Source organism: Acomys russatus, chromosome 6, assembly GCF_903995435.1.
Source record: "Acomys russatus chromosome 6, mAcoRus1.1, whole genome shotgun sequence".
NCBI classification, from domain to species: Eukaryota; Metazoa; Chordata; class Mammalia; order Rodentia; family Muridae; genus Acomys; species Acomys russatus.
Genome location: NC_067142.1, coordinates 56,688,759 through 56,712,804, shown reverse-complemented (window position 1 = coordinate 56,712,804; position 24,046 = coordinate 56,688,759). Strand labels below are relative to the sequence as shown.

The 24,046-nt window shown below is 39.1% G+C and overlaps 1 protein-coding gene across 6 annotated transcripts in view; it reads left to right on the top strand.

Annotated features, from left to right (window-relative positions):
- The window catches only part of Rabgap1l (RAB GTPase activating protein 1 like), a 583,034-nt gene that overhangs the window by 483,821 nt on the left and 75,167 nt on the right, over window positions 1–24,046 (top strand). The window contains exons 1-2 of one of the 6 annotated variants that reach the window (XM_051147670.1): window positions 17,770–18,471; window positions 20,545–21,304. The exons of 4 other annotated variants lie outside the window; for them this stretch is intronic. In XM_051147670.1, coding sequence (XP_051003627.1) covers window positions 21,194–21,304 — 111 coding nt within the window. In that variant the 5' untranslated portion in view covers window positions 17,770–18,471; window positions 20,545–21,193. Of the gene's footprint in view, window positions 1–17,769; window positions 18,472–20,544; window positions 21,305–24,046 lie in introns of those variants that run through there. One more of the 6 variants, XM_051147668.1, reaches the window with a different exon arrangement.

Below are 24,046 nucleotides of genomic sequence, written 5' to 3'. Positions count from 1 at the left end.
GCTGTATCTCTAGACCCTAATGGTTTTACCTTAAACTAGCCCAGGGCTTGGTGTAGGAGAGTGAGGAGCTGGGGTGGGCACCAGAAATTATATAGAGTATTCTCAGTTTGGAGAAGGATGCAGCGGGAAACAGGAAACAACAATTGTTGAAGTAGTGCATTATTTAACATTAACTTTGTAATGATAACATAGCAGTTATGTCCTGCTTTTTGGAAGCCTGGTATATTTATCATTTCATAGGCAAAATAATGCCATAAAGTGGGTGCTGTCGCTGACACAGTTTTACAGACTGGGCAAAGAATGTTAAATCCCTAACAAAAACTACTTGACTAATAATAAGTAACAGACTCAAATTTTAGATCTAGGTCATGTAATTCCAGCATCTGCAATTTGCTACCTCTCTCAGGCTTTTGTCTATACTATCCAAGGCTACAGTAATAGTTGTAGAAAAAAGTCAGTTTTTCACATGTGTTTAATATTACCACTATTTATCCACCACTTAATGTAATAAAACTGCTCTAATGCAGCAAGAGTATGTTGCTATATAATCCATTTTTTGTTATTTAGTATTTAACATTTATTACATCCTGCTACTTTAGTAGGCGTTCTGCTTGGCAATGATCATAAAAGAAAATATTCCTGTTTTCTTGAAGTTTTCAGGGTAAAAGGAAATGCACATAGCACAAAACAATGGATACTGTTACAAATCATAACAAAAGGAAGGGAATGAGAATGTTGTTAGCAGACAAAAATAACAATGGAAAGTAATTTACATCAAGAAATGAAGAAAAAAAAACTTTTCTGAACAGGTGGCATTTTAAAGTTTAGTCCCAAAGATTAATAGGACCTTACCAGCTGAGGATGAGTTAAGAATGGATGAGAGGGCCAGGTAGATGGCTCAGCGGGTGAAGGCCTTGCCTTGGACCAAGCTGAGCTCCATGCCAGGAGCTCACATGATTAGAGGAGATAACTGACCTCTGCATGTTGTCCTCCGAACTCTGCACATATATACTGCACATATACTCACCACCCTCCATACACACAAAATGGATAAATAACTGGGAAAATTTAAAAATCATTATTAGAGTAATTTTTTTCTTGTAAATAAAACTGTTTGGAACCAGCTGGGTTCTTTTGTTTTAAAAGGATGAATGTTTTAGACAGACCAAGCTATAGAAAGAGAGAAATGTGTCACAGAGAAGAATAGGGTTTCCAGAATTTTCTAGGAGAGCATGAAGTAGGTATAAAACAACCCAGGAAACATGAAATGATTTGAAAGGAGCAGTTTACAAGCTGCCTTCCTTAGCTGCTAGGCTAGCACCTGCCTGCCATACTAGCCCTCGGGAGGCTGAAGTGTGAGTATTGGAACTTCTAGGCCAACCTTCACTGTAAAAAAAGAAACTGCTGGGCTGCTGAGCACCTGCTACCAAGCCTGACAAGCCTAGTTTGCTTTCCCAGGACCCACAATAATGGAAAGAACAGATCCCTACAATTGTCCTTTGAGAGCCATACCCGCACTCTCATGCACACACATACACAATGAATAAATAAAACACAACTTTAAGATTTCAAAAAAGAGACTACCTTCCTTATTTTGGACATGCAGGATTAGACTATGCTGTTATCAAGTGTATCAGCAGGGCACAGAAGAGTTTATACTTTGGTCAAAGGCATAATATTTTGAGGAGAACTGGCCAGAATTAAGTTCTAGATTCTGATTTCTAAGTGGCAAGACTCAGAGCATCATTCTTCTCCCTTCAGAATCACACAGATATTGCCAGGAGAACAAAACAGACAGAATACGGTCTGCATTGTCAAAGAACGTAGGAAATACATGCAGCCCCAAACCCCAAAATGCGTTGATAGACAAAGATGACAGAATTCTCAGAGAAGCAAAACCAACAGTATCCGCAGGAACATGCTGGGCCTTGAGTGTAATTAAAGAAGAAGCCCCCAGGGGCGCCATGAAGACTCACCCAAATAACATTAAAACAAAGCCAAAAAAAAGTCATGATTGTATCTTTAATGTTAAACAATATCAAATCTAGGGGGAAATCCTAAAGATAAAGATTGCTTCAAAGTAGTAGTAAAAAGTGAAGACTACACAAAACAGAGAAACAGTGACATAAGTGTTAATTCACTAACGATATCATCGATAATTCTGCTGTAGATTGAGGCATTTACAATAGTAAAAGTTATCTTTATACTGTGTGCCAACACATATAAAATATCTTTATTACTGATTGAGATCCCAGTATGGAAGGGTAATAACTTATATCAGATGCTAAGAACACTACTTGAAAGAAAGCCAGCTGGTGTTTGAAGGCCAGTCATCATCTTATATGTCACACTCTACCTTGTACTGAGCTGTGCCTTCTGTGTAGGCCATGCTTTGTAGATAATGGCTTAAAACCAATTAAAATCAATGAGCTCAGTTTCAAATGTAGGGGTGTCTCCTGAGATAATTATGGGAAGTGAGCTCCTGAGAGCCATGTTCCTAAAACTATGCTAAGGCTGTCTGAGGCCCAGTGCCCAGCCCTGCCTCTGCTAGATGGTTTCCAGAGCTGTGCGTTGAACTTTGCTGAGCGTGTGTAGGGGAGAAACTGATGATCAGTGATATTTCCTACTCAGCCATGTTTGGGATTTTCCTCTTGGAGGTTTATCTTCTGAATAGTGTTTTTCCTAGGTCAACTATACAACTAGCTGCTGTCTAGTGTTGGGTTTGCTGCACAATGACATGCAGGCACCAAAGATCAAAGGTCTTGGGGATAAGACCCTGGAAATACAGTGACTTGTGTTGTAGTTGAGTTTTTCACAGAAGCCTGTGCTTTGGGGCAGTATTATAAAAAGGAGGCACATTTCACATTCTGTTTCTCTGTGTGTGGTCTGTATGCATGTGGTATATGTATATGTACACATGCATATTCGTATGTAAGCCAGATGTCCTCCTCTATCATCTGCAGTTTCAAGCGAGGAAATCTCCCCAGGTGGTGGTGGCATGTGGCTTTAATTCTTCTACTCAGGAGGCAGAGGCAGGTGGATCTCTGAGTTTGAGGCCAGTCTGGTCAATACAGCAGGTTCCAGAACAGCCAGGGCTACACAGAGGAACCTTGTCTCAATAAATAGATAGGTAGGTAGGTAGGTAGGTAGGCAGGCAGGCAGGCAGGCAGGCGAATAAATAAATAAATAAGAAAGAATGAAAGAAATCTCACTGAACTAGAAAAGAAAAAAAGCTGTTTCAGCACAACTTAATGACCAGGAAGCCTCTGGGATTCCACTCCTGCCATACACCCTCAGTGGCACCTCCTATGACATGCCTTGTTTGTTTGTTTGTTTGTTTTTCAAGACAAGGTTTTTCTGTGTAGTCTTGCCTGTCCTGGACTCTGTAAACCAAGCTGGCCTTGAGTTCACAGAGATCCACCTGCCTCTGCCTCCCGGAGTGCTGGGATTACAAGTGTGAGCCACGGTGCCCGATATCTGACACGCTGTTTCCATGGATACTGTGGTAAGCCAGATCCTCATGTCTATTCAGCAATCATTTACATGCTTAGCTGTTTCTCCTGCTCCCTGTTTCCATCCCACAGAATTCTCAGATTTTGTCATGGTTTGGACATGGACTGCATTCTCTCTCTCACTCTTCATTGACCCATGAATGAACTGCTTGTCAGGAAAGAAACAATGCACTTCTAGGCACCATGTTACATATGTGTTGAGGCTAAACAGAGCACCCTTGTTGCTAAAACACTAGGGGAGGGCACTACCTTGCTTTATTAAGCAGGGACTCTCATTGTTAAAAGTGAGATGATTCCCATAGAAGCCATACACACTGCCGAAGGGAATTATTGCTGAGAACATGTTTTAGGTGACTAGATACAAAATGCCCATCTCACCTGATGACTACTGCTCTAGCATTTTCCCATTAGCCACTTTCAGCTCAGGAAATAGATTAGACTCTTAATGGCCTATGCAACCAGGAAATGAGCAGCATATTTATAAATGCCACCAGTGAATTTGAAATAAAACTTCCTGCCTTTTAAAAAAAAGAAGGCTCCTGTCTGGAGAGATGGCTCACTGGTTAAGCATATTTGCTGCTGTTTAGAAGACCCCAATTCGGTTTCCTGTACCCACATGAGGTAACTTACAACTAGCTGTAACTCCAGCTCCAGGGGATCCAGTGCCTCTGGTCTCTACATGCAGGAGCACACACACCTCCACACATTAGAAATAATAAAAATAAACATTTTAAATTAAAAAAATACACTCTGTGTAAGGTCACCCCTTACCCCCAATATATTATAAAATAATTTCTTTTTTCCTTTCTTAGCCCAGTCTTTTTTTTTTCTAGAATATTTTCTTGCAGAATTTTCAATAGAAGACTATAACCATAAAATCAAGTTTTTAAAGGAAGCCTGATTTGATGTATTAAGTTACAAACAGCATCTTAGCATTAAGCTCGGACCATATGTTCTGTGTAGGGAAACTGATCATTTCTTGTTTCATTCTGCAGTGTACAGGAAGTTTGACCCAGGACAGCTATGTGAACATTCTTATAGCCCTACTGGGGCAGTTTTGGTCTTACCTCATTTTGCCCCCAAGAGTTTAGCTGTGTTCTGTAGAGTGACTGTAGGAACAGCATTAGGAATAACTGTCCTATACAGGGGCAGAAAGCAATTCATGCTTTTAGCTTCCTTGGGGCCTTAAGAGCCAGCAAGGCTGAAGCTTGCTGCTGAGCAGCTCTGTGACTTGGGAGCTGTGAGTCAGAGGATGTCAGAGGGCTCATCCAGCTCCTAGATCACTTGCGTCTAAATTTCATCTGACATTGCTTAGATTCCTGAATTTACCTCTACAGCCTGACTTTCCGTACCTGTTAAAGACAAAACTCTTGAAAAAAAAAAAAAAAAAAAGAAGAAGATTTAAATGACAAGGCTTTGAAAAGAAAGGTTCAAGTCAAAGCACTTTGAAAACACATGATTCCAAAGGATATACTTTTAAAAGTATTTGGGCGCTCTCTCTCTCTCTCTCTCTCTCTCTCTCTCTCTCTCTCTCTCTCTCTCTCTCTCTCTCTCTCTCCCCCCGTGTGTGTATAGACAACTATATTTTTTCATTATATGATTATATGTATAAATCTTACATTATTGCCATAGCCCATTGATAAAAATTGTGATAGGTTGTGAAAATGAGGGCCATTAAAATTTTGTACCTACATATTTATCATTATGTATTGCTTATTGACCCTGACTTTCACTCTTACCCAGACAAACAGACCTTCACAACAAAATTTGGTTTGTTCAGAGGCATTATTATTACTACAGGAAAACACCCCCCCAAAAAACCCACTACCCAATAACAAGCGCCCTATATGAGCAGTTCAGTTTGAATGATTTGAGTACTGCTGGTGACTCACTTATGAAGCAGTAGCCCAACAAATGTGAGGTGCCACGTTTGATTTCCACGGCCATACACACAGTTTGAGTAATTCTTTCATAAATAGCAATTCTTACATAGTAGTGTGTTTTCAAGTGGTGTCAACGAAGTTTAAGTAGATTTGGCTTCTCTCCCATGCTACTGTCTTAAAATAAAGACGCTCACATGGCATATTGATTACAGATCACAAGGCTGATTACATCCCAGAGAGAAAACACTTCTTTTTCTCCCACGATGATATTCTTTACAGATGGAAGACTGTTTTCTTGCGATTATTTATAAAAACTGGCTTCGTGTAGTTTCTCCATTAAGTTTTATTCAGTGTGAACTTTTAAAAAAAATACCTGAGGAGAGCTGGCCCTGGTTGGCCATACCTGCAACCCCAACCTGGGAAGCCTAGTGATACTGTGTCTTAAAATTAAAAACAAAAACAAAAACGTTCGAGGCTGTAGCTCAGCACTTGTCTATTATGCATAATATCTTGGGCTCAATCCCCACTATTTAGATAGAGGCAGGTAAGCACAAGAATTCATGTAGTGGATAAGGGGACTGGGAACTGTTCCCTGGTCCCATTTATATGATTCAAAACATAATAATAAAAAGTGAAATAGGCAGGCATGTTAGCAGAAGGATTATGAGCTCAAGGCCAGACAACCTGGCATACTTAGGCTCATGCCAGCTTTGTGGGGTGGGTCCGTTGCAAGACCCTGTCTCAATTTTTTAAAAAAGGAAGGGAAGTCTGGGGAGGTAGCTCATTGGTAAAGTACTTGTCATGGAGGCATGAGGACCTGAGTTAAGATGCTCCGAATTTGCATAAAGCCAGACAGTAGCACTGTAACACTAGTGTGTCTATGGTGAGATGAGAGAAGACAGGAGGCTGCCCAGAGCTCACAGGCAGCTAGTCTGATGCACACAGCACTCATCTAGAGGCATTGTTCAGTGAAAGGTGAAGACTGACACCCAAGATTGTTTTGTGATCCTCACACATGTGCTGTGGCTATGCGTATACTCACACACATGAGCACATGCAGGCATGGTAAAAATGGTATCTACCCCCTAACATTTTCAGTATACAATATAGTTCCAGAGATAATCACCATGCTGTGCTTTACACCCTCAGAACTCAGCCATTCTCACTGTGCATGGTGGCACATGCCTGCAATCTCAGCACTTAGGATGTGGAAGCAGACTGTGTTATAACTGAGAATTTGTGCCCTTTGACCAATATCTCCCTATTGCTTCCTCCCCCAAAAATCTGCCTACCAAACTTCTGTGAGTCTGATATTCTTACATTATACATGTAATTGATATCAGACAGTATTTTTTCATTGTGGTAGCTTATTTCATTTAGCATAATGCCCTCCAGGGTCATCTTGTTCTCAAATGGCAGAGTTTTCCTTTTTATGAATTAATATCTCATTTACATATATAAGCATATATATGCATATACATATGTATATAAACTAACAACAGAAGGAAATATGGGATATTCATATTTGCTCATACACCACATATGTTGATTGTAGCCACCCATTAACTAGCACTTAGATTCTTGGTTATTGTGAACAATGCTACAGTGGACGTGGAAGTATGGAAATCCCTTCAAGATACTGAATGAAAGGGCATGGTGGGACAGGTCTTTAATCTCAACACTCAGGAGGCAGATCTTCATGAGTTCAAGTCCAGCCTAGTCTACATAGTAAGTTCTAGGCTAGCCAATGATAAATAGTGAGACCCTGTCTCCAAAAAAATAAAAATAAATAGATAAATAAATAAATAATAAAAACAAAACCCCACCAAATAAAAAATGCTGACTTTATCAGTGGTGTGATTGCAAGGCCAAAGAACATTTCTCTTCATGACTTCTTTGAGAAATCTTGTTAAAAGTTATTTTTACACAGCTGTGTTTGTTTCTCTTAATTTCTCTTTTAACCTGGCTATCACACAAATAACTGAGACTCTTTTATATTTGTTTATAAAGTTTTACATCCACTACAATCTTGAATAGTTTAAGTCTATTCTTAACCCTCTATGTTATCCTGACTTCATCTATGCAAAAATCCCCAAGTTACTTGCTTTTTAGTTCTTTCTCTGCTCCAGCTCTATCTTTTTTCATGTTTCCTGCACCTCTTCCCATGGCTGAATCCCCTGCTTAATCCCCCTACTTTCTCTTCTAATTCCTCTTTTCCTGGCTGGCAGGAAGTCCAGCCCTATTCTCTCTCTGCTCATCAATTGGCTATAAGCTGCTTTATTGACATATCAGGGGGACAGTTGGGGAGCAGTGTTTCAACAACATTGAAATAAGAGACGCTCAAAAGAAGAAATACAGAAACCAGCATTTGAACTACACAATAACTTTTATGCCAACAGAATCTTCATGCTGTTTTCCATAATGATTACACAGATTTGCATCCCAACGGTGTATAAGGTTCTATTTTCCCAACACCCTCACCAACACTTGTCCCTTTTTGTTGTCTTTTTGTGACTTACTATGTAGCTTTGACTGGCCTAGAACTCATAGAAATCCTCCTGTTTCTGTCTCTGAATGTTGGGAGACGCTCTGGCCACCCTTTGTCTTTTTGATAGTAGCTATCCGAAGAGCGGTAGTTGTTGATTTTGACTTCCATTTCTCTGGTGATTCACTTTTCTTCGGAAAAGTATCTTTTTAGGTTCTCTGCCATTTTTCCAGTTGAATCATTCTGTTTGTGTGCTTCTTTTCTATTGAATTATATACATTTATGAGGTATTTCAATTAATAACCTCTCATTAGACACATGATCTGAAAATAATTTTTCCATTCGCTTATTTCCTTTCCTCCTGTTACTTGTGCTACCGTGTAGGAGCTTCCTGATTTGGTGGAGGAGGACAGAGCTGGTGTAAAGAACTTCATCACAGTGTTTTTAGTCTTAAGCTTTGTGATTTGAAATCCTTACTATAACCTTTAGTACATTTCAAACTATAATTTTAGATTATGTGTGTGAGTGTTTCGCCTGCATGTATGTGCACCATGTGCATATCCGATTCCTTGGGGAGTTCAGAAGAAAGCATTAGATTCCCAGGAGCTGGGGTTACACACAGTAGTCAGGTACTGTGTGCATGCTTGGAACTGAACCCATTCCTTTGCAAAAGCAGAAAGTATTCTTGACCAACGAGCCAATGCTCCCTCACCTCACATTAATTTTGGAGGTGGTATGGAAGTCTACACTTACTCTCTTACACATCCATGTCCAGTCTTCCTAGAACTTATTGGAAAAGACTGTCCTTCCCTAAAGTGTATTCTTTGTGCTCTTATCAAAGACTAAAGATACAGTGATTTCTGTCCTGCAATATGGAGTTATAGCTGTGTCTTCATTTACACTAATATTTTAATTAGTTTATTTATTTTTACATGTTGGGGTTTTTACCTACATGTATGTCTGTGCACCACATGCATGTGTGGTGCCCAAAGAGGTCAGAAGAGGATGTCACATATCCTGAGATTGGAGTTTTAGACCATTGTAAGTCATCATGTGGTTGCTGGGAATCAAACCTGGATGCCCTGGAACACCATCTCTGCAGCCCCAGTAGTTTTAAGTACAAATCAAGGGTGTAGTAGACACTGAAACTTACAAATCTGAGGAGAATACCTTAGAGAAGAGAATCCATGAAGACCTTAGTCAGTAGTAGTAATCAGAGCGTCTTGACGTGAGTTAGTTTGAGGTATTCACTGTACTCAGGCTTCTTGAGAACAGAGGTATTATAGTCACTATTTCAATAAAATTACAGTCTTGATTTGCTGAGGAACCATCTAATTTACTACCAGCAGAAACCCTTATACATAGCTGTTCTAGCTAAAGCCACGAAACTTACAGCCTAATTTCTAAGTTAAAGCTTTGGTCCCCTCTGCTGTTCCTTACTTTTTGTTTAGTTTGCCTTCGCTGGGAATCCTGATAATTGCAGCCATTTTATCCCCATAGAAGGAAATGCTGCTTACCAACTGCCAAAATAACCAATAGCTCTGTACCGTTAGTAAAGTCTTGGAAGACTTCTTTATTTGAAATGTATATATTTATTGAGTATTAATCGTCAAAACCAAAAGGATATCGTTTCACTTTTAATTTCTGCTTTTTATTGGTAGTTAAACAAAACAAAACAAGGAAGCATATAAAACAGTCTTCTCTTCTCCAGTCAGCCTTGCTTTACTTCTTTCCTAACAGCCTGTCAGTGACAATATGCTAAAAAAGGAAACACTAGTTCGTTATAAATAGGATTCTGTAGCTTTGCTTTCAAATGCTAAGGGATTCGAGAGGGGGTTAGTGACTAAACTGAAGTAGTGGCTGTTATTTGTAATGGTTTTGTGTGGGAGTATTTGATTCAGCACAAGTACCTTAGCATTTCCGCTTAGGTGGAGGTGGGGCTGTTACTGCAAGTATTCCTTCATGCTCTAAGGAGCCAGGGTGTGTTTACCTGTCTGAGGGTCAGTTCCTTCTACTATTTCCTACAAAGAATAAGCATTATCTAAATCTTAATTAATTATATTTTCCTCATTCAACTGCTCTGCAGTAAAAACAAAACCTCATTAAGTTTGCCCACAGCTTTCTGTCTCCTCTGATTTTTATAAAATTTAAAATGACTAGTGTAGAAATATTAAATAGAGCACAAGCCATCTCTATCCATAGTGCTAAGGAGAATCTCCACAAAAAAAGTGTGTGTGAATGTGTGTGTGTGTATGAGAGGGAGGGAGAAGAGAAGAGAAGAGAACTTTTGGCTTGTAATGAAGCTCCTCACAAAATGGCTGCCTCCCAATTGTACTTTACAAAGCTGACTCAGGTATTTATAGCTTATTTTCTTTAGTAGAAAAAGCTCCTGGGATTATCAGTTTGCATAGTAGATAATTAATTACCCTCAACACATATCATAGATGGATTTTTTAATGGAATATCTTCAGTAAGTCATTATCCTAACACAAAAAAGTGTGTGCTTTTTACAGCAATATTAAACTTTAGTAGCTCCAGTAATTATAAATAATAGAATGGTTTATCCACAATTAGCTAATTTGGGGCTCATTTACAAACTGTAATCTTTAAGACCATAAAACTGTTTTTACATCTCATTTATATTGTCAACCCCGCATAAAAGAACAATGCAGGATAGTGAGCTGCATTTAAAGACATATTTCTAAAATATTATCTGATAGAAATGCAATTCATGATCTGAGAGTGACAGAATGTTTGCCTAGTGTGCCTGAAGTCTTGGGTTTGATACCTAGCTCTGCACAAAAGAAAGCAAAGAAAAGGAAAAAATGCATACGTGTCTAAGAGTTTACAATAAAAATAATCTTTTAGGGGTTATTTATGTTTAAAAGAGATGAACAGAAATGTATTGATTAAAAGGTAAACAGATGTGTAATCTACTAATATTCAAACAGTTTAATTTTTCTTTTTCTCATCTCTGTAACACCACCCATCTTCATCAATATGTTTCTGCATTGGGCATCATAGCATATGCCTTAATCCCAGTATTTGGGAGGTAAAATAGGAGAGCCAGAAATTCAAGGCCAACCTTCTACAGATATTGAAGTGAGTTTAAGGCCAGACTAGGCTAAATGAGACCCTTTCTCCAAAAAAGAAGAAAAAGATGTTTTAACTTTAATGTAAAAATAAGTTATCATTTGCATGAGTAAAGTTGGACTGTTCTTGGCTTTGCCACTGGTATGATGACCTCTGTTTAACACTGGGATTGAAGAGATGCCTCGGCGATTAAGAGCACTGCCTGCACTTACAGAGATGGGGTTCAGTTCACAGCAGCTCCATGGCTGCTCACAACTGTCTAGCTTCAGTTCCAGGGGAATCCAGTGCCTTCTGAAGGTACCAGGCATGCATGTGATGCACTTACATATATGTAGGGAAAATATTCATACAGATAAAATAAAAAATACTTCTTTTAAAATTATATACTCTGGACTAGAGATGGCTCAACAGTTATCATACACCCATAAGAGTGTTAACCTGAGGTGCCCTCCTCTGTCTTCTTTGGGTACTTGCATGCATGTAGTACTTGCATGCATGAACTCAGGGAGGCACACACACACACACACACACACACACACACACATACATATAAATAAAAGCTAAAATAATAAATCCTTAAAAGATTTGTATTATTTTTCTTAGCCCATTAAGCAATTGACTGACTCTTAAGCAAACCACAAAACTTTTTTTTAACACTATCAAGGACCATTCAGTGAATCTACTTCATTCATAATTTTTTGCTGAAGCACAGACTGCTGGAGTCTGCTGTTCATTGGTAACTTGGGAAATGAATGTCTTGCCTGCAGTCTTCCCTTTCTTTATACTTAGCAATGCAATGTAAATAATATTGGACACATGTTTTTTCAGTTCATATTTAAATATATAATGATATACTAAAAGCAAAATAATAAGAGAAAAAATATAAAATACAGTTTTGGAACTGTGAAAGTTTGTTTCAGGAAATGGATTGTTAAAAAGTGAATTGAGTGGCTGGAGAGATGGCTCAGCAGATAAGTGCACTTGTTGATCTTGCAGAGGACCCAGGTTCAATTACTTGGTTCACATGGTGGTATCTGACCATCCATAATGCCAGTTCCAGGGGATCCAATGCTGTCTTCTGATCGCTACATGCACCAAGTACACATGTAATGCACATTCATATAGACAGACAAAATATTTACATATAAAATAAAAGGAACAAATCTTTAAAAAAAATTTAAGTGCATTAAAAAAAAAATGGTGGTAGGAAGATGCCTCAGTGGTTAAGAACACTGGCTGTTGTTCTGGGTTTGATTCCCAGCACCAACATGGCAGCTCACAACTATTTATAATTCTAGTTTCAGGGGAATCTGCCACCCTCTTCTAGCCTTTGTGGGTACTAGGCATGCATGTGATAGATATACATGCAGGCAACACATACACACAAATCACATTCAAAAATTGTTTGTTTTTTAAAAGAGACTTAATAATAATAACAACAACAATAAAAAAGAGAAAGAAACAAAACATGCAAACAAAAACCCCAGCATGGTGATGCATGCCTGTAATACCCGCACTCTGGAGGCTGTGGCAGGAAGCCTGTCAGCTGATCTATAGAGCAAGTTCTGAGCCAAGGCTACATATTCAGGGCCATCTTTGGATACATATTAAAGTGAATTCAAGGCCAGCCTAGGCTAAATGAGACAAGAAAGAAAGAAAGAAAGAAAGAAAGAAAGAAAAGAAAGAGAGAGAGAGAGAGAAAGAAAGAAGGAAGGAAGGAAGGTGTTTTAGCTTAACACTAAGCTGTTGTTCAAATGAGTACAGTTACATTGTTCTTGGCTTTGCCGCTGCATTTTGACTACTGTTTAATCCTGTCTCAAAAACAAACAAAACCCAAAAACGAACAAACAAAAAACAAAAAGAAATTGATTGACTCTATCTTCTGTCTTGCACTGTGACAAACCTGATACAGGCAGGAAAAAATCCTGAGCTTTTCTAGTCACACTTAGTTTTTGTTCAGACTCTGACTTACTAGAGCTATGACTTCAAATTACTTGAACTCTTAAGGCAGGTAGCCTCTTAAAGTGAGGACAATGAAAGCAAGATGTATTGTGTGACAGTGAGCACAAATCATGGCACTGGAGTTCCCCAGGCCCTCTCCCTTCCTTCCAGGCACCCCTAACCTAATCCATGTTGTCTTTGAAAAGGAGTGAATTAATAGTTTTGTTGTTCAATGCTAAGCTTCTGAGTAAGCTCTGACTCTAAGCTAGCTTACAGGATATTTCTGCAACTCTGAGGTCCAGATGAACAGTGGAAAGCCTTACTTTATACAATTATAAAGAAGGATAATTTATTTCCACATGAGAGCCCATAGTAATGGTGTTTTTGTTGATCGGGTTATAACAGATGAATATCATTATGCAGCAAATGCTCTCTTTGTTCCCTGTTCTTGTCACAATTGCTCAATTTAATAAAAAGTAATTGATTAAATTCTGCTAGTCTTGTAGTCAGGAAACTAGAGAGGATAAGGAACAAAAGACTAATTCCCAGCTGGGTGTTGTGGTGTTGTTTCAAAAAAAAACAAAAACAAAACAAAACAAAAAGAGAGACAGACAGACACTGACTGACGGCCACTGTGCTGTTACCTTCCACCACCTCTGACCTGTCTCAGTCATTGCTAACAGGGTCATCGGTGTCAGTTGTCTGAATGCTCTTAAATACAGCAATGGCTACAAAGATTGATTCTCATGGAGAACTGATATAGGATTGATATGCAGTACCTTTTATTTGTCTTTTTGTGTGTTTTTCTTAGCTTATTTTTTAAAAATTAAGATCTAAAGATTATATTTATTGTATTAATGTATACCATATGATGTTTTAATACACATATACATTGTATGTTATTTTTAAATGGCCTTACTGTGGCTGGTCTAGCTTTGGTTCCAGATGCAGCTGGCATGGAACTCATTACATAAACAAGGCTGGTCCTGAACTCACAGAGTGCTAGGATTAAAGTTATATACTACTGTGGCCAGCTACATTGTATGTTTTTAAAATCAGGTTAAATATATGGTCTCCTTAAGTATTTATCTTTTTTTTTTTTTTTTTTTTGGTTTTTCGAGACAAGGTTTCTCTGTGTAGCCTTGGCTGTCTTGGACTCTCTTTGTAGACCAAGCTGGCCTCGAACTCACAAAGATCTGCCTGCCTCTCCTTCCCAAGTGCTGGGATTAAAGGCATGTGCCACCATGCCTGGCTCTCACTTCTTTTTAAAATTTTACTCTATTTTTTATTTGTATAGGTGATTTGTCTGCATGTATCTGTATAGCACCTGCATTCAGTGCCCACGGAGGCCAAAAAAGGCCTTTGCATCCCCAGGAACTAGAGTTAGAAATAGTTGTGAACCTCCATGTGGATGCTGGGAATTGAACCAAGGTTCTCTGGAGGAACAAACAGTGGTAACTGCTGAGCCATCTCTCCAGTCCCCATTTATCACTTCTTTATGCTGATAATATTTGAAACCTTATTATGGCTTTTTGAAATATATGGTACATAACTCTCTGTTGTCACTCTATTGTGTAGTAGCACTTAGTACCTCTGACTTTTACCTTACTGTAATTTCACATCCATTGAGCAGTTTTTCCCAATCACTGTTGACTCACTGTCCCCAGGCCCTGGGAACCACCAGTCTTCTCTCAGCTTCTGTGAGGTCAGATTTTGTAGATCCCACATACAAGATCGCATGACTTCTTTATTTAGCCAAGAGATATCCTGTTCCACTTTGTGATCACACTAAATATTCTATTGTGTCTTATGTTCCACGTTTTCTTTAGTCACTCATCAGCTGATGGACATTTCAGTTGATTCCATTCTTGGCTGTTGTGAATAGTGCCGCTCTAAGCATCCTGTTTTACTCTTTCTGTTCAAAATCGCTTTTGTTATTCAGAACTCTCTCTCTCTCTCTCTCTCTCTCTCTCTCTCTCTCTCTCTCTCTCTCTCTCTCTCTCTCTCTCTCTGTGTGTGTGTGTGTGTGTGTGTGTGTGTGTGTGTGTGTGTTTGCATACAAATCTAGTAGAAAAACAAAAACTGGAGAGTGGTCGATTTAATCTTAGCACTTGGAAAGCTGGGGCAGGTGGAGTTTTGAGTTCCATGCCAGCCTGATCTAAAGTCTGAGTTCCATGATGACCAGGGTACAAAGAGAAACTCTGTCTTGAAAAACCAAAAACCAAACTAAATCTAGAAATGTTTTTGCCTAGTTCTTCATAGAATGTCATTTGTACCATCATAGGAACCATGAGCATTGAATCTACAGATCTCTGTGAGTAGTATGAACGTTTAACAATATTATCCTCCTAATATAAGAAAGCTATACACCTTCAATTTTAATTATAATGCTCGTTCACTTCTTTAGTTAACTTTAACTTATTGTATACTAGTATTCTAGCTATTCTAGTTAGGATTTCTACGCCTGTGATAAAACACAGTGACCAAGCAATGGGGAGCCAAGGGTTTATTTCAGCTTACACTGCCTGATCACACCCCATGACAGAGGGGAGTCAGGGAAGGGATTCAGACTGGAACCTGGGAGCAGGAACTGAAGCAGAGGCCATGGAAGAGTGCTGCTTACTGGCTTGCACCCTCATGGCATACTTAGCACGTTTCCTCAGATAATCCAGTGGCACCTCCCACAATGAGCAGGGTCCTCTTACATTAATCATTAATCAAGAAAATGCCCAGGAGACTTTGCTCTCAGGCCAATCTTCTGGGGGGCATTCATTCTCTCATCTGAGGTTCTCTATTCTCAGATGACTCTAACTTGTGTCCAATTTACAAAAAACAAAAAAACAAAACAACAGCAAAAAAACACTTGTCAGCACATATAATTCCCATAAGTGAGACTGCTTTCTTGATCTATGTTGAGCATCACTCACTATTGCTATTTACTAATTTTTATATGTTGATCGTCATGGGGGCTTGGTTCTGGATTTGGTTTAGGAAGGGAGACAAATAGGCTGGAACCAATGAGTACCTGATGTTCCCTAGCCTGACCCCTTAGTCCTGTGTGAAAACATGGAATCAGCATGTCACTTAGAGTGGCTTGTTTTGGTTACTAGTAAAGCTTATTAAATCGTTGAATGCTTTAGAAATCAAGGTAAAGTCCTTTGTAAGTAGAAATCCATTGTAGTCTGCTCAAAGAGCTATGGTAGGTCTGAAGTAGCCTTCATTGGGAATGATGGAAATATCAGCGAGGCTAGGATCACTTAGCACATTTGTTGTGGGTTAGGTCAAGTGTAATATGGATGTGTTTGATATATATTTTGGTATTTTAATTGAGGTAAAGCTGAATTGTTGGTTAGGGACATTCTTTCCTCCTCTGGACTCTATCTCACCCTTTCTTTGTGGTAAGATGCAAATGAGACAATAGGCTGTCCTGTGAGCCTGTCAGGCGGGTCTTTATGTCCCTGGTTTTCTTTTCTCTCTTAATGCTGTGGGGTTGGGTTTTTTTGTTTGCTGAGGTTTTGGGTTTGCTTAGCAATTGCTAGCAAAGATAGGAGAGATAATGAGCTGAATAGCTGGAATTCAGCACAAGAATAATGGTTTTCTTTATCTCTGCATAATTTTAAAGAGAACTAAGGTTTCTCTAACCTCTGTCCTTGTAGTTTTCCACTCAGCTCAGTGACTATTTGAAATGGTTAGTACTCTGGAGAGCTTCCTTGTTTTTTCTAGGGTTTTTCACTCACGTTGTTTTTTATATTTTTTGTTCTGGACTTGAGGCACTTGGGATTTGTAACGTTCACCCCTAAGTATAGCTAGAAATACTGGAGTTTGGTGATGAACAAAAGTACTCATCCTCTTACCTCTCTGTCTTTCTATATCAGCCCTGTGGTGTTTTATGGTTTAGGAGGTCCCTTAACATGAATAAGTCCTAAACACCTAATACGTGTTTGTACCCCATTAAAACCAACTGTAAAAGTGTGCTTGAAGGTGTGATGAGGCTCACTAGGCAGGAGCAGTGGTTTCTCCATGCCTTTGCCTGTGCCTCTGAGCACTCAGACCTCTGCCCTCTGGGCTCTATTTCTGCCTGGGTTATTCTGTTCTCCTTTCTGTTTGACCTGATTTTATGGCAGTCATGATGAGCATATTCCATAGGTAGAAGCTGAGAAGGGAAGAGTCTTTGCAGCCACTCTCATGAGGTGAGAGGATTTTCTTCTGAGGTGGGATCATTTTTTTAAAGTGTGTTTGCCACTTGGTGGATACTGTTGTTTTCACAGTAAAACTTTTGCTGTTGTGTTTGGAAAGAACACAGACTAGAAAAAGGTCATCATTTTCATAGTCAGGTTTTTCCTAATTTTCATTTTGATTGTTCCTGTTTCTAAGTGTGACATTTCAGAATAGATGTTCTTGGAAGGCCAGGATGTGTTAATCAACTCAAACTTATGTAGTGGGAAACAAGTGTGATTTTGTTTTTAAAAGTATAGTTTTAGGAAGATGATTTGGGAGACAACAGCCTCTGCCTCCAGAGCAAATTATCCCTCAGTGCACCTTCTTACAGCAGCATTTAAAACCATGGTAGGAAACCACTCCAGAATCAAGTCTTTGTTTACACATATGTATTGCATGTAGAAACATCTGTACATACATGTGGGTGAATCATTATAAATGTAGAAACAGAACTGCGTGAGAATGAGGAAGATTTTAAAGAGGAGAGAAGGAAAGAGAAAAAAAGAGCAATGGAACAGTGTGACATGAAAGCAAACAACGGAGAGAAGAGACCAGCAGCAGGTGTGGCTGCCAGTGGGGGAGGGGCACAATCAAAGATAAAGTATAGTGGCCTAAGTATTAAACACACCATCATGAAAACCATTGCTTTGTGTGTTAATTTTTAAAAAGTTTGATTAAATCTTAAAATATTAAACCATCTGGAAAACTTTCAAGTTACATTTTAGTTACTCTGGTTTAAGCAGAAAGGTTCTAAACATGTCAAAATTGCTTTTTCATTGAATCCCCCTTTCATGGCAAAAAGACTTGATTTTAGAAGTTAACTACAAAGTAGACTGCATTTATTGAAGCACATAACAACTCTGGGGACTTTGTCAATACCTAGACTTCACGTTACCCTTTGCTTTCTACTCTGATACAGATTAGACAGGCATTCTCTATTTGACACTCCCCACTGGCACATTTAGTGGAAGGAAATATGACACATTGCTTTTGCTTTTCCTGCATACTGGGGAAACCACTGATCTAGTCTCTCCCTCTCAATTTACATGACCAAGAGGAAACTGAAACCTAGCTAAGTTTACATGGCTTGCCCTGGCATAGAGAGCTAGCTGGTTTCTGTTTGAATTGGGGATTCGTGTTTACCAGGAGTGCCTCGGTTTCTGCTGCTTGTTGCTACACAGCTTCTCTAAGTGGTGATGTCCTCAGCGCCTGCTATAATCTTTGGTCACAGGTAATTCTTTACTGTGCTGCCGGTTCTCCTAGTCAGTGGCAGGCTGACTACTCAGAACTGCAGGAACTCAGGGAGATGACCCAGTGGGCTCAGTCCCCCAGTGGGCAGGTGAGTGAGTGACAAGAAGGACGTCTGGTGAAAGCAAAGAGTTAGTCATAAACACAACAGTGAAGAAAACAGCTCAAATTTGGAGGGGGGGTGTTAGCAGAACGATTCAGAGACAGTAGAAAATGCATTGGAAAAGCAAAAACAAACAAACAGAAAAAGTAGAGGAACGGAGACAAGTTTTTCCTAAGATCATCAGTTTTCAAAGAGCATGCTTTTTGTGTACGTGAAGCAAAAACTTAATTTCCTCCCAAGATCCAGAAAGCATATTTTAAGAAATATTTAAGAACAGCAAATATAAAAAGGAGGAGGAGATTAGAAATCCTAGTTAGTTGTTGCTCAAGAAAATCTAAGCACTAAGGTGGAGATAAAAGCCACTGTGGCTTTAGAAATGAAATGTCAATGATACTCTAGTCTTTGTGGCTATTAGAAGATTCTTGAAGGAAGTACGTTAAGAGCTTATAGGATTGTTTATCTGAGAAAACTACCCACCACTTATGTAAAGTTAAAACTATTTTACAACCTTCAGTGTTCTTCTAAACCTATATTTGCACACGTATTCTGATACCTTACCCTTATTAATTTAATATGTAGATCTTTAAAGTGCTGCAGTCTATTGTTTTCCCCCATATGCTTTTCTTCTGGGGGATTTAAGTGTTCTTAACCAAGAAGATTACCCATTGTTTCACTAAAGGTGCTCTGACTGGGCACAGAGGGGACTGCTCAAATGAGGTTATAATTCCTGTTTGCCCCTGGGCGGTTGCCAGCACAAAGAAAGGCATGATGGGAAGTAGTTTGGTTACCTTTCACAACAGGTGTCTTTGTCAGTGCACCTATTCAGATATCAGAGTGTGGAAGCCTTGAGTCACTGCAGGAGGGCAAGTACGAAAGCGAGTGCTCTGGCTTTCAGCTCTAGGGAGGCACGCTGCAAGATAAATCTCAAGTCTTCTGCGCTAATGAATATATGAAGATGTTTGCAGTATTTTTAAAATACTACTGAAAAGATAAAAAAGGAATTTAAAAGGTATGGCCCTCCTGGGTGATTCATGATGCCTTGGGTCCTGATTATCATTTAATTTTTACTTGGCTATTCATTTTTAGAATAACTGTGCTGGGGAATTCTTAATGAAAATAATGCTGTAAACAAGGCTGCATTGTTGGGGGTTGGGGGAGGGAGTAAAATGCTTTACTGGCTCCTGTAAGGGTCAAGCACAGCTTGAAGCTGTTTTAATCGCAAAAATTTATTTAAGATAATGGATTTTCTGTTTAAGTAAGCCTATTAGACTTGGTTCCCTAGCTGGGAAGTGAGCCCTCTGTGAGCAGGCACTTTTACCACAGAACTACTGAAGCTGCAGAACTCCCCAGGTCATGTTGAAATGGCACAGGACACCAGTTAAGTAACCATGCCAACCTGTGGAACAGGAAAACTTTTCAGGAAAATGGATACTAGATTCCATTCTGAGTTTGTTCACCCATTTTCTCACAAGCCAGCGAACTCAGATAACAAAGTCCTGGTATGGCGATGAAGCCGAAGGACTATGGCACATAGCAGGATTTTTTTTTTTTATTTTAAACAGATGATACCAAACTGATGTCTTATACTAACAAAATATACTTCTTGGTCCTGTAGTACCATTCACTCAGTGCAGATACAGGAAGAACAGGTAACAGGCTTTGGAGAAACTGTACCTGTCTCCCGTTTTCTTTGTCCAGTGCTGTGCCCAATGTAATCAGCATGTGTTACATATCTTAGTGGTTGAGGGAACTTTCATTCTTACCATCTCCAGCTGTCCTCCAAAACCACTTGTGGTAACTAAGGGACAGATAGTTTGTGACTGTTTGCTGGTTTCAAGTAATTAAAAGAAACCTGGAACTAAGTATAAAAGAAGGAAGAATATTTAACAAGGGGTAAAAAAAACAGTTTATGAATTAAACCCTTGTGTTTCTTCCAGAATCACATCAGATATTTGCATTTTTAATGGGAGAAAAGAAAATAATTATCAACTGCTATTGCTGTCCCAAATGAATTGTTTCATTTTTTTATATTTTGGTACCTTTTTTTTTTTCTTTTAACAGACCTACTCAGAGGGGAAAAGCATTCTGTTTCCCCTGCTTCAGACTTCAGGAGATAAATTTTTAACTGCACCGAGATATCTGTAAATTCTGAGAAATAAAAATGGTTTATCATCTTTTTATTTTCTAAGAATAACAAAAAATAAGCACCGATTGCTTTAAGAAACATCTACTCTTCTTCCAAGAAGAATCTTCATATAAATAACACTGAAGTAAGAAGAGCAGCTATTGGAAAATCTTTTCATTACCAAGGACATAGTATAAATCAACTCTTGTTTTGGGGAAACTTTCATATAGGATATTTCTAGTAAGGAAATGTCTCTTTGTTTCTATTGTTTGAAGTTTAAAGAAGATTGCCAAACCTGAATTTCTCCTGGGTTGTGTTGAGACTGCAGGTGTTTATGGTGTATACTTCCTGCTTAGATAAGCTGCCTCCTGAGTTTTCCACTGGGGGTGAACTGCTAGGCAAGCCTGTGATAGCAGCTGCCTTTTCTTTTTTTCCCTCCTCTCTTTCTCTTTGGATTTTGACACCCAGCCCCTGGATCTCAGGTGGGTGTGTGCACTGGCACTGAGCTGCTGTGGGAGTTTTTCCCTGGATAGTCTGGTCTGGAGCTGGGCAGCAGCTGCTGCTGTAGAGAAGCCAGCAGGCAAGATGATGGAAGAAGTCTCCATTCTGGTAGCCTATGATGCCCATGTTTTCAGCCAGCTGCATGATGAAGACTTCCTCACTAGCCTTGTGGCCATCAGCAAGCCCAAGTCCATGGTAGGTGGCGCCTTGCACACTACACTGGGGCTCCTGTTTCTGTAACAAGATGGTCACCTTGCACAGCAAGGGAGGGGCAGGTCCTTGTGCGGTGAATGGAAGCTCCACTGTTGACTGTGCGCCAGGCTACAGTGAGGTCTGCAGGCTGTCAGTGGTTTTGTTTCATAAATAGTGTTATATGTCAGTAGTATGTTTTGAATACTGCTGTAGTGTTAGGCTGAGAAGAATTTTATAATGCCAAATACTTTGCTTTGTCTTTGTGTATGAGTGTTAGGTGAAACTAGCTTCAGTTTCATATATTCTGTTCAGTCTCTTTGAAGTAGAGCATTTCTTTCAATGGGCCGTGTCATCTTTGTAAAGTGAACTATCCAGAAGTCAAATAGCTTTTAGGTTTTAAATTTGCTTCAAGAAGAACTAGAACAAATGAACGTCTTGGAAAATTTTAAGTTGTGGTTTAATATTTGTAGGTTTTATTTTTTATTTTCCTACTTTCTCGTCTCAGTGTGTACATCGGGCACGATAGAAAAATACATTCTTAGAGCATTTGTTGTTGCCTCTATCTCTGTGCTGGCCAGAGAGGCTCACACGGTGATCCTTGTCTGTAAGCAAAGGCTCCTAACTGTGCCTGTGCTGTTGCCTTCCTTGCAGTGCCTTGCCATGCTCATCGTAGCAGCAGCTCTATCATGACAGTTAGCCTACCAGTATGAGAACCCACTTCTCTGTTTTAAGGCACAGGGAACATTAAAATCACAATTTAGTAGGGTTTTTCCAAGTTGTCAATTACGGTGAAAAAGATAAGGGGACAAATGGTTGATTGAGTCAAGGAGACTTAAAAGGTCTTATCAACCAGATGTAATGTTTCCACAGTTGTTTAGCTGCTGACCTGAGTGAAGGATAAAAAAATTCATATAATTGGGGAGGAGGAAATGACATTGATTAGTTATTTAATGATATTAATGGGTTTATTTAAATTTTGTATCACAATATGATTCTATTAAATAGTAACTTAGTTACTATTATCTATAGTTACTATTATCTATTACTAAGTTATGAGTTAATTATCTGAATAGGTTTTAGAGGACCCAGTAAAGTGATCAGTGTTGTGGAAGGAAGCTGGTGTTTTTGATAATAGCATCCAGATGAGAGTGCATAGGCTTCATTAGATTCTTCACTCCCGTCATGTTTTCTAAATGCAGCTTATAAAAAATGGTGGTTGAAAATAAAACTAAAACTATAATATGCTTTTGCATGGGTTTATTAAGAGAATCATTTGGCCAATTACATGTCTTATTTATATAGACACAATTTATATGCTTTAATTTGCTTTCTAGATTTACTTATTTTATTGTATGTGTGTGGGTGTTCTGTCTGCATGTATGTCTGTGTGCCATGGATGTGTCTGGTGCTTGGAGAGGTCATTAGCAGGCATTGGATCTGCTGGAGCTGGACTTATAGATGGGTGTGAGTCAGCATGTGGTGCTGGAAACCAAGCCTGGGTCCTCTGGAAAAACCACAAATGCTCTTAACTGGTGAGCTATCTCTCCAGTCCCACAGTTTCTATTTTTATAACTATATACATTTTGTGAAGTTTATTGCCTACTGAAATATATATGTTGAGTCAAGATAAGAATATTCTAAACATTTAAACTTCATTATGTCCATTAATTTCATAATAGTCTATCAGAGATTTTTTTCATTTCTTTGTGATGGTTTTTCTAAGAACCTCTTAGAGTCTAAGCTGACTCTTCAAAACTTACAGGAGTGTTTTCCAGACCAAAAGAAAGAAGAAATAAAACCAGATGTAGGCTAGCTCAGTACCAGGGTATCCAACTGTCATGTTAGCTACCCTGGCTTTGGTCCCCAGCACCGCAGAGGTAAGCAGACAGACAGACAGCAGAAGTGCAGGGGCAGAGTGTAAGTAGAGAGAACACAGGAGCTGAAGAGATGAACAGCCCCTGAGCCCAGGGAGCATCTCACTGATCAGTAAAGATGAACACTGTTTGGAGGAGGGGAGGGCATGAAGGAGAGAAAAACTGGAAACACGAATGGCTGCATGATGGAATCTTAATGTGCTTTCCAAGAATTATTTCCATTTGTAGAAAGTGTATGTATACTTGATGTAGAATTTGATCACTGCTATGGATAGTTTCATATAAAGGGCATATAACATTGCTTTGATACCAAACTTTTAAATAAAAATTGTATTTTAGCCAGACATGTTGGCACATGACTTTAATCCCAGTATTGAGGAAGTAGAGACAGGCTTTAATATAAGTTCAAGGCTAGCCTCATCTACACAGTAAGTTCTCAGCCAGGAGGGCTGCACAATGAGACTCTGCCTCAAAAATAAAACACACAAAAAGTTACATTTAACTTACTTATTGTCTGAGGGGTGATACATGCAAAGACCGCTTTGGGAATGACTTCTCTCCCTCGCCCCTGGAGGCTCTGGGGGTCACTCAGGTCACTCAGTTTGGAGGCCAGTGCCTTTACCCACTCAGCCATTTTGCCAGCCCTATACCAAACTTTTCAGTAGTTTAGATACCAAGGTGCTTATTACACAACTTCGTAAAGACAGTTAAATTTCTTTATTAGATGTGAAATTGAAGATAAGCTTTCATAGATAATGACTTGATTTTGGTTTGTCTAGAAAACCTAAAATGAAATTGTTCTAGGACACAGTGTTCACCATTTGCTCTTGGTTCTACATCCCATATTGTTGTTGTTGTTGTTGTTGTGCTT